This window comes from Mus musculus, chromosome 17 (genome assembly GCF_000001635.26).
Source record: "Mus musculus strain C57BL/6J chromosome 17, GRCm38.p6 C57BL/6J".
Taxonomy (NCBI): Eukaryota; Metazoa; Chordata; class Mammalia; order Rodentia; family Muridae; genus Mus; species Mus musculus.
In genome coordinates, this window is record NC_000083.6 from 84,737,149 (window position 1) to 84,751,720 (window position 14,572).

The 14,572-nt window shown below is 40.8% G+C and overlaps 1 protein-coding gene across 2 annotated transcripts in view; it reads right to left on the minus strand.

The window, feature by feature from the left end:
- Nucleotides 1–14,572, minus strand: part of Lrpprc (leucine-rich PPR-motif containing) — an 85,540-nt gene that overhangs the window by 31,902 nt on the left and 39,066 nt on the right. For both annotated transcript variants that reach the window (NM_028233.2, XM_011246643.3), the window contains 5 exons: nt 14,076–14,206; nt 13,360–13,445; nt 11,813–12,020; nt 3,396–3,520; nt 2,922–3,028 (listed from right to left, as the gene is read on the minus strand). In NM_028233.2, the coding sequence (NP_082509.2) occupies nt 2,922–3,028; nt 3,396–3,520; nt 11,813–12,020; nt 13,360–13,445; nt 14,076–14,206 (657 nt within the window). The remainder of the gene's footprint in view (nt 1–2,921; nt 3,029–3,395; nt 3,521–11,812; nt 12,021–13,359; nt 13,446–14,075; nt 14,207–14,572) is intronic.

Genomic DNA, 14,572 nt, shown 5'->3' on the forward strand with positions numbered 1-14,572 from the left:
TGTTCAAGGAGCCTTACTTCAGCTCCTAAGACTCTTCCTACTCCACTCTTTCTCATCCTTTTCCCTTTGAAAAAAACAATTTTCAAAAACTACTCACTGTAAAAACTTAGAAAATATCTAAGCTATGTTAACAACCAGCTCTAGTTCACCCTCCTGACCTGTGTGTAGAAATACAAGTCTGTGTTAAAATACCACACAGCACATAGCATGTGTGTACACACCAGACACTTTACAAACAAAACGGTATATTATTCATAAATTCAATCTTACTTATATCTTTTGTCGCTTTAGCTTTAGTAACAAAGTGTTAGAAATTCTCACCATAACTTAACCTCCATTAGCCACAAAACAATTAATAAAAACAAAGACCTGTCCTACAGTCTTGTCGATGGGATAGACCTTTAAAGACACTCTCACTTTCCACCCGCCCCACCCAATCTCTTCTTGTTGCTGCCATTACAGTGGTTCTACAGTTATTTTTAATTTTTCTTTGCATGCACACATGTGTGTGTTTAATCTAAGTGTGCATGCCTAGGCTTGTATGTGTGGAGGCCAGAGGCTGACTCCAGATGTCTCCTCATTTGCTAGGACCATCCCTCTCTCTGAACCTGGAAGTCTCTGATAGCTAGAGTGGCTGCTCCTGCCTCGCTCAGCCTTCTAACTGGAGTCACAGGCAGATGCAACAGGCTTTTACACGGGTGCTGGGGATATGAACTCAGGTCTTCATGTTTGCAGGGAAGGCACTTTATCCACTGAATCATCTCCTTAACCCCTACAAAGAATTCTTTCATCCACTGAACAACTCTATAGACTTGCACTGACCCGGGTGGGCACAGTTCTAAAATACTAAACGCTAGTCTTCTCCTGCCATTCATGTGACATCTGTGTACCTCACATGAAGCCGCACACTGAAACCATGTAGAATAAAGAAGACAAACAATCCCTACCTTTGAGGGGCAGAGAGAATTACAATTACTGCTCACTCACCATAATCCAGGAAATGCGCAAGCTGCTTTGCACACATTATGTGATTGAGTCTTAGAGACAGATATTACATTCCCTCTTACAGACAAAACAGCTTAGCAAAGTTTAATAGATGCCAAAAGGAAACTGGCTCGCATGCCTCTGGCAGGGTTCTGCTTCCCCTACAGAGAGGGCACAGATGTCCTCAGTTAGTGGCCCAGAGACAACGCAGGAGAGCGTTCCCTTTAGAGCTGCTGAAGCACTTTCTAGACGGAGTTTTCCAAGCACCATCTAAGATACTGACAGCTATGTAGACAGAAGAAGAGAAAAAGAGTTCTGAATTTCACAATCTCCTGTGGGGCTGGGGAGCAGGCTTAGAGCAAGAGAGGGTAGGGTCCAAAGCCCGGAAATCTCACCCTGAGATCGATGGAGTTGGACTGATACCACACAACCAAAGGCCCGCACATCCCAGGGCACCCTGCCCTTTGCCCTACCTTTGCCCCACTGGATAAAGGTAGGTTAAACTTCATTTCCTCTCTAAGGTCATGCCCAGCAGCATCTAAATTCCCCCTCATGCAAATAAGGCATGCCCTGGCACTGGCCAATGGTATACACTCACCCTAACAGACCCAAGTAACTCTCGCAAAGGTTTAAATAGCCTTTTGCCCCCCATTAAAATGAACTGTCTTACTGACGCTGCCTCCCAGAGGGTCTGTTCTTACTCAGCTCACTGAGCCTGAGGCCTCTCAGCCCCCTGGCTCTCCTGCTCCGCTTCCCTATTCAGGATCCACCAGTGGCAATCAAGCCTCTGTGGGCAGGAAGAGTACCTCACACTGCAACTGTTCTACAGTGTTCTCTTCTTTAAAAACATTTGAAGGTAGAAGCCAGGCATGGAGGGCCATGCCTTTAATCCCAGCACTTGGGAGGTGAAGTTCTAGGAGCCAGAGCTACATAGTGAGACACTGTCTGGAAAACAACAACAACAACAACAACAACAACAACAACAACAAAACCCCCAACACCAAAAACCAAAACCAAAACAAAACAGAAAAATTTAAAAAAAGATACAGGAATGATGTTCTGGGTCCTGAATCTACACCCTCAGTTCCACAAGCAGGAACCGAAGTTTCTGTTTATATACAAATAAGGAGACCAAGCGCCAACCTGGAAGCCTGGACACTTTGAGAGAGGCAGCAGCAAAGGGTGACTGGAACCACATTAATTCCTGAGTTGTTCAAGTTTCAGTGACACGGCGCCATTCCTGCTGCACCATGGCAACTTCCTGTAGAGTGTTCTCTTATAGACACGGGCCTGCTTGATAATGAAACTAGCCACCATGTGGACAGACTTCACATTAGCCTTTAACTTATGAATTCCACTAAGAAACACTTCAGGAAAGCCTAGATAAAATATACTAATCCTAAAGAGGCCAGGTTTGTCACCTATTTCCTATAAGCTGCTTACCATGGTAGGGACAGAAAAAAAAAAAAAAGGAAGAAAGACAATGTAAATGAAGTGCCCAGCCACTGCAGACAGTTTGGGTGATTACCTTGTAGACAAGCATTACGAATAAATCTGAGCCTGGTCTGCAGTAAATTGAATTTTACTGCTTTTAAGAACAAAGAACTCTTTGGCAAAGAGGATTAGCAACTTTACACCCAGGAATACCAGTTTAATTTAATGTTTTACAATTCAAGATTTAATATGCAAATATCATTTTGATATATAACAGTGAATTTTGCAAAGTGAGGAAACAAATTCAATATACAACCAGACTGCCTTTTCTGAACTGTAATTATATTCAATAAAGCTGGCCGAGCCAGCTTCCTATTATTATTGGGACTGAATTCGATTAACATGAATCAGAACAAGGATAAGTAAAGGTTAAAATTTTTAAATGTATTCTAATTAAGAGTCTAAATAGCTGTACATCAGAATAGCAAAGTTAAAACCCATACCTCAATGATCTTCTTAGCTTCTTTGTAATTCCCCGTCTGCAGGAAAGCAAAGAAGAGGTCGTAGAGCATCGTCATCTCCCCTTGTTCTTGGCTCACAAAGTCCATTGCTGGACAGCATCGAAGGAAACACACACACCATAGGAAAACGTAAGACAGTAGTTAAGTATCACACAATTTAGACAGGTGCAAAAGAACAAACACGGAGGCTAGTAGATTGTAGTTTTGTCTAATTTACAGAGTCCTTTATCTGCTAGCACATACTGATGGCATTACACACTTAAGAGAACCATGAACAGGTAAATTATGTATTCATACAGACACATCACCAACAAGACACGGAAAGCCAGAGGCTTCTTCAATACTCAGAAGTAAAACAACCTCTCTGGAGGTGTTTTCCAGCCTTAAGCTTTCCTTTCACATCTCAACATTCAGATTAAAGACACAAGAAGGAAAAGACATTTGACAGTCACTAACCTTTCTGGATCAAATCAGTCTCGCCTTTCTCTACTAGCTTACATAAGACATCATGAATCCTGGGTAACACTTTATATTTTTTATGGCAGGCAATGCTGGCTTCAAGAGCAGCAGGTAAGTCACCCCTTGAAAAATAAATTGACAATGAAGAAAAAAAATTATCAAATTCAGTTTAGGCTCTCAGAAACAACAGAGCCAAGAACCTGTCAGCAACTGAACTTACTAAGATATAAAACCCCTATTTTCAAGTAGAGAACCCAGAACAAGCCTTTCTGTAATACCTGTTCAGTAACAGTTCACCACTTTCCCTGCTTGGTCTTCTATTACTCTGCCTTGGAAATAGTGTTTGGATGGGGGAGGAAGGTTGAAAAAAGAAAGTTGTTCTCTAACCTTATTATATATACAATGTATATAATAAATTGGTATCAGGCTGCTGGTTCTAAAAGCAAGGACTACAGCTGTCCCATTTTCTTCCCTATTACTTCAGGGACCTTGGTGACTGTCCAGTTTCAGACTGGAAACTCTCAGGCACGTGCAAGCACTTAGCAATGCTATCATAGTATTTTTCACCAAAAGCCTTAACAGGGGAGTAGGACAGAGTCCTCAAACTAGGGTCCTTCTCATTCTGCAGTGAGCTATACCATTCTAACACTGTGTCTTTAGAAGGTAAACTTGAAAAACTGCTTCATTTTAAATCATGGTACCTTTATATGTAGTACTTAATAAGTCAGAGTTTCTTAAGAGTGTTGGAAGATATTTTTGTGGTTCTTTCTTTTTTTTTTAAAGATTTATTTATTATTATATATAAGAACACTATAGTTGTCTTCAGATACCCCAGAAGAAGGTGTTAGATCTCATTACAGATGGTTGTGAGCCACCATGTGGTTGCTGGGATTTGAACTCAGGACCTTCGGAAGAGCAGTCAATATTCTTAATGGCTGAGCCATCGCTCCAGCCCTGTGGGTCTTTCAAAAGTACTTTTTTTTTCCTTTGAAAGGACAAGTGACAGTGTGAAGAAGAGCCCCAGAACAACCATAGAGACAAATACATTTCTCATGGTTGGGCCTCTTCATTTCTTCCTTCCTTCCATCCCTCCCTCCCTCCCTCTTTCTTTCCTTCCTTCCCTTCCCCTTCCTTCTTCCTGTCTGTCTGTCTGTCTGTCTGTCTGTCTGTCTGTCTTTCTTTCTTTCTTTCTTTCTTTCTTTCTTTCTTTCTTTCTTGTTTTTTGAGATAGGGTGTCTCTGTATAGCTCTGGCTGTCCTGGAACTCACTTTGTAGACCAGGTTGGTCTCGAAACTCAGAAATCTGCCTGCCTCTGCCTCCGGAGTGCTGGGATTAAAGGCGTGTGCCAACACCGCCCAGCTCTTTCTTTTTTTTAAAGAGAAGAGCCAATGAGTCCTCTAGAGTCATGGCTTTGCCTGAAGAACAGAGTAAGCGGACAGCAGTACTGGAGGCACTTTGCAGGGCCTCCTGTTCTCAGCCTAGGCACTTCACTACACAGACACTGGGAAATCACCAGGGCCTGCATTTGTTATAAGAGACTTCACATTAAAAACAAGAAGAGAGAGAGAACCCGGGGCTAGAGCAATGGCACAGCACTTAAAGGGTAGTCGCTTCACTTCCCAGCACCACATGCCAGCTCACAGCTGTCAGAACTCCAGTTCCAGGGGATATGATGCCTCCACACAGACATACACCAACACACATAAAATAAAAATAAAGAAGTCATTAAAGTATTATGTTTTTAAAAAGAGAGAGGATGAAATATATTTTTAAAGCACAGTTCAAGATATAGAGAAAAAGTACAGTTCCCGACACCCGGAGACACTCCTCTGGACAGTGTATTCTCTCACACACAGAAGAAGGAAGGCCTTTTATAATTTACCGCTAAAAGCCTTACATTTTGTCCAGCACACAAATGTTATATTGCCCTGGATTAGATTCCTATTTTATTTGAATAACGATTTTTAACTACAGGAAGGAGAGTACACAGACAATGTGTTCCCTGTGAGGTGCTGACACGTTGAGAGATAAGTGCGCACGGTAAAGGGAGGTCTGCCTACAGCACCAAGCCCTGTTTACAGTGCATCTTCTGGCACCCCACTGAGTCATTTGAATTTTTGTCATTTGGGGTGAAGACTAAATTGCAGGTTAATTTCAAACTCGAAAGTCGATGTTGCAGGCTAGATTACTGTCATATGAAGGGAAGCTCTAGGAGCTCCCACAGACGCTATAAACCTTCCTATGATCAGGGTTTTCCTCTGCTTTAGACACAGGCTCAGTTATGGCCTTTTTACCATTCCCCTTCACAGAAAACTAGGAGCACATTTGTAAGAGAAAAACTGAGAACCATTTCTTTTGAATGGCAAAATCTGCTTTTTCAGATTGACTCTCAAACTAGAACAGTACTGTCTCAACTGTATTTCCCCTACATTAGGTCAAAACTATCAATAAATGAATAAATAATTTGTTCTGTCAATCAAAGCGACATGTTAATAGTCCTTAGTCTCCAAATATACGCTTCTAATGATTATACATGCTCCAAACAACAGAAAAGACAAGACCAGAAAAATGGGAATAATTCATATATTTGTTAGTAACTTTAGACGCCAATGTTATCACCCCTTAGGCTGCTGACAGAATAATTTAATCTACAAAACTCTCCCTACGAACTGGACTGAAGACAGAAATAAAGTAACTGGAGGCTGGCTGCTTCCTCACTGTCTCTTATTTCCTGCTTGCACCTCGTAGTGGCTGGTGTCACTTAAGTTTGCCTTCCTCATGGCTTTTACATCATCCTGACCTTTTCCTGGTAGAGCTTGTAAACAGGTGATGGAAATGAAAAATGTGTCCGTTCCCAGGACTCCAGATTCTGACCCTCACTGAAGGGTGCAGTCCAAGCAGCACAGAAGGAAGCCCACTGCGTCCCAGCTCATCTGGGCCACGCGTCACTCAGCACCATGCTGTCAGAGTGAAAACACTCAGAGCAGCAAAACAATAAAAGAAAAGGGGAGAAAGCTCTTCCCAGACGCAATGTGAGAGCACAGCATAGCGCGGTCAGCACAGCGCCAGCCCTGTGACCTCAAAGTACTTCATAATGTCTTTATTCATTTGGTACATCAAAAATGACGACTGGAAAATAAATAATAGTTGTTTGAAAAAGAACTTTTAATCTGTTAAATCTATATTCAAAACATTTGGTCTGTTATTTCAAGTCTGTTGGGCCCCTAAGGTTCTGTATACAATTGTAAAGTTTATTCCACAAAAACAAATTCCAGTCATTGTTTTCTCACAAACCAGATCTCTCTCTCTCTCTCTCTCTCTCTCTCTCACACACACACACACACACACACATATACACACACACACACACACACACCCCTGCACTATCTTTAAAGACTAGAGACTAGAAACTCTATTCAAAATATATATTTGAGGGACCACATAAAATAATTCTTAGAACTAAAACTGTTTAATAAAAAACAATTTTGAAAAGCAGTGTTTTGACTAATACATACTTATAAGCATTATCAAATCATGTGAAATAGAGATAAAAGAAAACATGATTCTGTACTTCTAAATTTTCACGGTACATACAAATTCATAATAGGAATGCATACATCTAAGAAGTAATTTGAAAACTTAAGAAAGCCTTGTCTTTATTAACCATGGTGTCCCACTCACTATTTCTTTTAGAGTTTATATTTCATTTTTAAGAAAATATGACTACACATAAAAACTAACATAAGCTATATATTTTTACTACTTCACACAACTTTTAAAAGGGCTGTGATACTTGCTTGCATGGTGGATCTAACGTTGCCCATTTTAGTTTTGAATAGGAAGTTAAGGTGGGCTACAATATCAACAACAGAACAGCATGCCCGCCCCTGATCCCAAAGAAGCTTGCTGACCACACACACACAGAAAGGTCTCCCTGAGATAGCACTGAAAGGCTCCAGGATGCTACCACACACATGCTGCACACAATCCTGACCTCCTACAACTAGAAGACAACTGCCAATTCACATCGTTAGCTTGACTTGGTCTCCTCACACATCTGTAGGAAATAAATTTCAAATCCGAGGTAGATACATAATTGAAGCAACAAAAAAATATGACAATTGTTTTTTAATTGGAATAAAGTACTTCATGTATAAAGTATTAGTGAATTAGTGAAGAGCTTACTGGCTGACCAGCTCTCAAATCTGAACTCACCAGGGATAAGGAGGTGAGGATGGAGATGGGAGGCATCGCATACAAACAAACAAAAGGCCAAACCCTATAAACATCCAGGGTTGGGATGGGTGAGAGCGGTCAGGACACCATCGCCTTCACACAACGGGTCTGTCAACAGGACCAGCACCTTGAAGGGCTGAATAAATGGAGGGGTTTTTGTTTTGTTTTTCTCCCGTTCATCATCTATAAATGAGAAATCTTCAAGGAGACTGGTGTTGCAATTACAACTAATCCTCCCCAAAAAATTAACTGTGTTGAAGGCTTTGTAATTTCCCTAGGTACAATTTAGCTGTCACTTACTTTAAAATTTACTCAAACACGCGTTGGGAACAGCACTAACTTCACATGTCAAGTGCTTTCCAGCCAATTGAGTCTAAACTGGAAGTCGGTGTTAAACAACTGAATGATTAGACAAGATAGCTCATTTCCCGGCTCTTTTGTTCAGAGTAAAATGCCACATTTACATTATCAGGCTCAACAGGATTTTCTGACAGAGGGAGAAAAACCCTTCCCGCACACTGTCCGTAAGAAGCCCGCAAAGCCTGTCATTTACCAATCATCCTTCAAAGAGCAATAGCCATGAATGTAACTTAATTACGACCCAATGATCCTTGACGAAAAATCACCTTATCACTGTCCTGTCCCCCTAGGGCAAATGAAACACTTTTTGTCCTTTGGCACTGATGATGCTAAATTCTTAATTGCAATAATGGAGTAAAGGAGCCAAACCTCCTTGATTTCCTTTCAACATATAAAGAGTTTCACTCTGGAAGGCAAGCATTCCCACATATAATAAAAGTATCCAGTACAAATGAAGATGCTCAAATTGAAGGGGAGTGTTTACCACTCAACAGCCGGCATTTTACAGCGCGCCTCTCATTTATGTAAGATGTATATAATCAGGCTACACCATTTCAACATTTACATTTTTACCAGTTCATCTTAGGGAGATTCTGACATTTATGAAGAACTCAACATTAACTTAGCAAAAGCTCTGGGAAGAGAAGTAAACAATATCTGTTCATCTCTAGATTATAGCGCAAATCAGCACACACAAAAACTCCTTAATGGAAAGCTGAAATCACAGCACTTTAGTCATCCGTCCCCATAGAATCCAGTGCAACGGCCTCAGACACTTTTACACACGCAACAAAACCAACGGCTGGTGTGACACAGGAGGATCTGAGCAGGCACCTCACACTCTTCTTCATTTCGTTTACTATAGCGGGAAGACTACACAGACACTGTTTTAACTCATTTAAAACAAGTTCCTTTCCCTTTAATAACAGCGGACCTCTGTCATCTCCCTAAGTCAAGAAGGAGTGTAATAAAATATATAAAATTCACAATAAAACACAAAACATTTACAGGAGTATTCAATTGGACTATATATAGATAAAGGCTTACAGATTGCAACAGTAAGAAGGAAGCACACGAGCAATTGAGCCCCGTTTCCTTTCTGGTCAACATTAACATTATCATGTGGGTAATATAAAAGCAGGTTAGTTTACCAAATGCTTTATAATTACATAAACCTATGGTCTCCCTTGACAAATGCATATTAACAAAATGTATTATTTCTAAAACCACAAAGCACTTTTACAGTACACAAATAACATAAACTAACATACTATTGTTTCCTCTGGGTTTTATTCAAATATTTAAAGTCAGTTCAACATGCAAGTTGACAGACCCTTGACGACTTGCGTCAGAACTGTAATATGAAAATGATGTTCCCTTTAGTCTTTTGCAGTGACATCCTGGAAAGACATTGGCCTTTAAATGAAACAAGGAAGATCTTTAAAATGATGTGCTGAAATTGTTTTCATAATTTTATCCCGAGTGTGAATAAAGGCTCATTTTGCAGATGAGCTCATAACCTGCAGAGTTAATTCTGTGATATTACTAAAAAGTGAATGCTATGGAATCAAATCAGACAGTTGTGGTTGTCTGGGAGGCTCGGCATAGTTAATCCTGCACTTGTCATGATTCTGAGTTAGTTAGGTTTCTTCTATCAGTCAGGCAAAACATAATTCAACTAAAGTTTCCAAGTCAGTATTTTATCCCAGTTTTTCCTGATGAAATGCTACCAGAGAATTTTTTTCCTTTTTCCTTTTTTTTTTGGGGGGGGGGGGGAAGGACAGTGGGGGTAGCATTTTAAATATGATGCTTCCTTTGTTTCATTTTTATTATTTTCACAAATCTAGGGCAGTCAACATAATGGTTTTGGTATGACAGATCAAACAGAAAGACCTTGTCAGGGAGACTGTCTCTGTAAACACACACACACACACACACAGAGAGAGAGAGAGAGAGAGAGAGAGAGAGAGAGAGAGAGAGAGAGAGAGAGAGGAGCAGAATAATACCCAAACAAAACCTCCCACAAGTGAACACAGAAGGGGATGACTCCTGTAAGTATCGGGACCAACGGTGCCATTTAAAAAAGGTCCTGACTTAGAGTTCCCCAAAGACAGCCAAACGAGGCAGAGACAAGCACCTGATGGCTGTGAGCAAGTGCCAACCCCAACACTGCCCCTTGGTTTGGGAGCCCCGTCTGCAGACCTCTTTGGAAACCGTTCACGTCTCCTCTGCCTTCAAAGTGGCCCTGTCTATAAGATACTTTTCTACCATGGCCTCATTTCTTTGTTAGTTACTCGGTTTTGCCCAGTGGTGTAGGAGGGCCTAACTCTTCTGGGCACTGGGCCCATTTCTTTCAAATCCCCGTGTAGAGTTCCACAAGCAATTTGCAGAGATGGGCCTTTTAAACAATCAAGAAAATCCACTAGGAAGCATATTAATTATAGGATTTCTATTTAAAGTTGCTGTGAGTTGGAGAACTCAGTAGCAGCAATTGTTTGAATGCGCCCGACAGGTGAAGTGAAGGTCTGTACAGCATTAGCCTGAGGACGCCTATGAGCAGATGGCCAAGCAATTCTTTTGGGTGTGTGCAGGTCCAATGTACAAATATACATTTTCTTTCTTTCTTTTTTTTTTCTAATGGGAAACTAGTTAGAAAAGATATTTTCAGTTCCCTATTTTAAACCCAACACTATCATTATCATATATAGTCACGATACTAGCTAATAATACTAAAACTAACAGAGATGATGACAGGCAATGAGAACAATTAAAAGATAAAAAGTCATTTTTGCTCTAACACTGATAGGACAATACTACAGAAAAATTAGGAAATCCTAATCACAAAACAAGCAGATTATAAACTATATTCAGCCAGGGAATAAATGACACACAGGCAAGGAGTAGGAAATTCAAACAAATCTAGAAGGAAAGGAAGGAAAGGAAGGGTGCTTGGCCAACCTTATAGCTCTTTCTCCTTGTTAGAAGAAACACTGACTTGCTCTGCAAGTAACGCCTTAAACTGGGCACCAACCAACAAGGGCATTTGCAAAGGAAAAAAATTCCAATCTCAGAAAATCTTGCCTTTTCAACAAAATTCATTTCCCATAAAGAGAAACACTTCTCAGAGATGGACTCGTATCCTGGTACGTGTGGTTACCGAGCAAACAGAGGAGGAATGCCAGGAGAGGTCTCTGTTTATTCCCTGGATAACAACCACACGGTATAAGGAGAAAGCCTTCCAGAGGATCTTAGTTTATTATAGTCATTAATAACCAGCACTTATCAGACTCAAAGGTTAGAGGAAACTTTGTATTTATGTATTCATTTCTTTAGAGTTCTCACACTATAGCCCTGGCTGGCCCAGGACTCGGAAATGTGCCAGCCTCTGCCTCCTACCTCCCATGTGCTAGGATTAAAGGCATGCACCACCATGTCTGGCTTGTTTTTAGTTTTTGGAGTTAAGGCGTTGCTTTGTAGCTAAGGCTGGCCTAGAACTCACTACACAACTCGGACGGGTCTGAACTTGCTATCAGCCTCCAGCCTCAACCTCCAGAGTGCTGGGATTATAGGTGTGTACCACCACACCCGACCACAGATACAATTTCATATAATACCATTATACGCTCTTTAAACAACAAGAGTCACTAGAGACCTCCACTGACAGGTAAAAGACAGCCGCTGGGCTGCTGGTGTCTAAAGGGATTCCTAGTCTACCTCGGTTTCCTTCTACATCAACAAATGAGTCAAGGGTTCTAATCACCAGAGTATTTGCAGAGCAAAGGCCCAGACATCCCAAATCCAAAGTGCAATGAGCTTACTTTTCCAGGTGCACAGTGACCAACGGGAAGCTTATGTTGCTGGACGGCTTTGCCAACCCAAGAGTCACGATGGCTTCATGCAGCTGTTTTACTGTTTCAATTTCACCTCTTAAAGCTGCACCATTGAGGATGTGGAAAAAGGACAAGACTGTTGCATCTTTGATAACAACATCCTTCTCTTTCATCTCCTTTAGAATGTTAATAGCATCTACAATGAAGTAACACAAAAGACCCTTAGGTAATTTCACATAGGGAAAACAAACTGCTATTAGACCAGCATTTCGAGCCCAGCAGGAATGTAAATTCTAGTGTATAATGCCGATTTCGAGTTAATTACTACTTGCATTTCTAAACGAGACTACAATTATAAATCCACAATAGCATGGTTTTATCATTTCCCTGCAACTTTGACTACAAATTACAGATAGGGACCGTGTGCCCACTCTGCACCACGCAGCCCTGCATGGTCTGCCCTGTAGCTGTAAGATCCTGCTAAATGGATGCTTTTATCGTTCAGAGCTAACATCTGCTAAATCACACCATTGTTTCTTCGGCAGATGGCTTGTCAGGAGGCCAGATAATAAAGATGTGTTTACACTGTATCTTCAGCCAGACTAATGGTCTGATACCGATACGGCCTGTTTGCTATGTCGATACTAATTAGCCAAGCAGAGCCAATGAAAGCTTTCCAAAAGACTGCATACTAATACATTAGATTCATTAAGCTTCATTAGGAAGGTACAAACAAACAGTTTAGAATATGGAATAAGTGCACTTTTATAATGTTTCTTCTCAATTATTATACAGACAAAATGTTTTGACCACTTTACAAAAACTAATTTTAAAAAGCAGACTAATTTGTGTTAGAAAGACTTCCTAGGAAAAATGTCAACATTCAAATCAAAAAAAGCTCCCATTCCGTCTCTTCTGAAAATAAAAGAGAGGAAATGTAAGGACCAAGTTCTGGTACCAGGCTAAGAGGACCAAGAACTAGCAACAGGAAGACTGCATAGCAAGTGCAATTAATTAGATTATTAGGGTTAGCAATTTTCCAACGAGGAAATTAGAGCATGTAAATCATCCATGTAATCAAATTCGCTTTTCAACTAAAATATCCATCTTGTTACTGTTACTAAAGGTTAAGGCAAAACTCGGCAGTTCAGGTCCATATCTATCAGGTTGTGTTTGCAGGTTTTAGGTTCAGCCTTCAGATCTTTTTAAGCAAAAACAAAGCCATTAGTGCAGGCACATAAGCAAACTGTGCCATAAGTCATGATCTTCAAACTCAGTCCAAACAGCAATGCTAATAAAAACTAGCTGCAGAAATGCAAAAGGCACTGAGCTGTGCAAAAGTAAATGACAAGCCTGCCTATCCATTAAAACTAATGGCCTGCACTGCCCATGCAGTCGCTGCTCGGATTCACATGCAAATTTGTATGCAAAGTGTTCAAGCACTTTGTAGAGCATGATAGCCATTAATATCAATTCACGTGTGAATCCAGGGTAAGGACTGGCATCGCAGAGTTCCCCCATGTCCTGGGGCTTACCTTGGAGTCTGCTGTGCTTTCCCAGTACTTTTACAAGGGCTACGTACTTGGCAGTGTCAAGAATAGCCGAAGCATCTAAGCGGTCACTATAAAATAAGCCAGAGTTATGGGAGTCAATTAACTATAAAAACGACAGTCATAGTCAATTGATCACTTTCCAAAAACTAACCAAACAGTCTGCATTGCGATACCCGCCTTGACACATAACGTGTCTGAAACCATGTATCAATTCGAAGTTATTTACAGTCATGAATGCATAAGGAGGACTGCAGAAGCACACACTGCCTGGCTGCACAGGAAGATACTGAAGACACACTTTGTCTTTACAGGTCTTTTCATGTTCTAGCCTTCACTGTGACCACCCAAATACCTACACTTACTTATCTCCATGTTAGAATCTGGTAGTAAAGAAACGCAAGCTGCCTGGAGGTAGACAGGACTGTGTGCAGCACTACAGGGCAAGGGAACGGACGGGCCGCAGCTCACTGGAAGCCGCTGCCGCATGCCGTGGCTTGGGAACTAGAATGTTCTACTAAACTGAAAAGGCCCTGCAGGAAGTATGACATCAGTAACCAAGGAGCCCTTCCAGCATGGGACTTAAACAAACACTGAAAACAAAAGAACTTTTACAAGAATGTAAGAGCAATCTTCAATCCATTCAGTGCATCAGGGCACTTTATACATCTGCTGGTTTATTCCAGTTGCAAGGCACTTACACTTCTTGTTTCAAGTTCCACGCATCTTCTGCATTATCATGTCGACAGCACAAATTTATTAATGCTGCATAGCCACCAATAACCATGTCTGACTCATATTTTGCTTTCACCTCAAGGGCCTTTTGCATATTCTACAATAAAAGGATTTAGTGAAAAGAGAGAAAAAAAAGGTAAAATACCATGATTTTTTTGTTGTGTTGTTCAGAGTTTTAAAAAAGTTGACAGTATTTTGAAAAAAAAAAAATGGTTTCATACTCTTATTTCTGCCCCTAAGGGTGTGCATGTGCAAGCCAGTTTTTATATATATATGCAGGGCTTAAAAGATTTCTTATCTGTAATTTAAAATTAGACTATTACACTATTTTCCAAGTCTTCTCTAGCAGTCTAATTTCCAGAGGTAGAAATCTACAGAACTGAAAAGCCCCTCAGATAGTTCAGAATACAAGCAATGTGACGAAACCTGGTTGGGATGTAACAGGGCCATGACGTCATCTCAA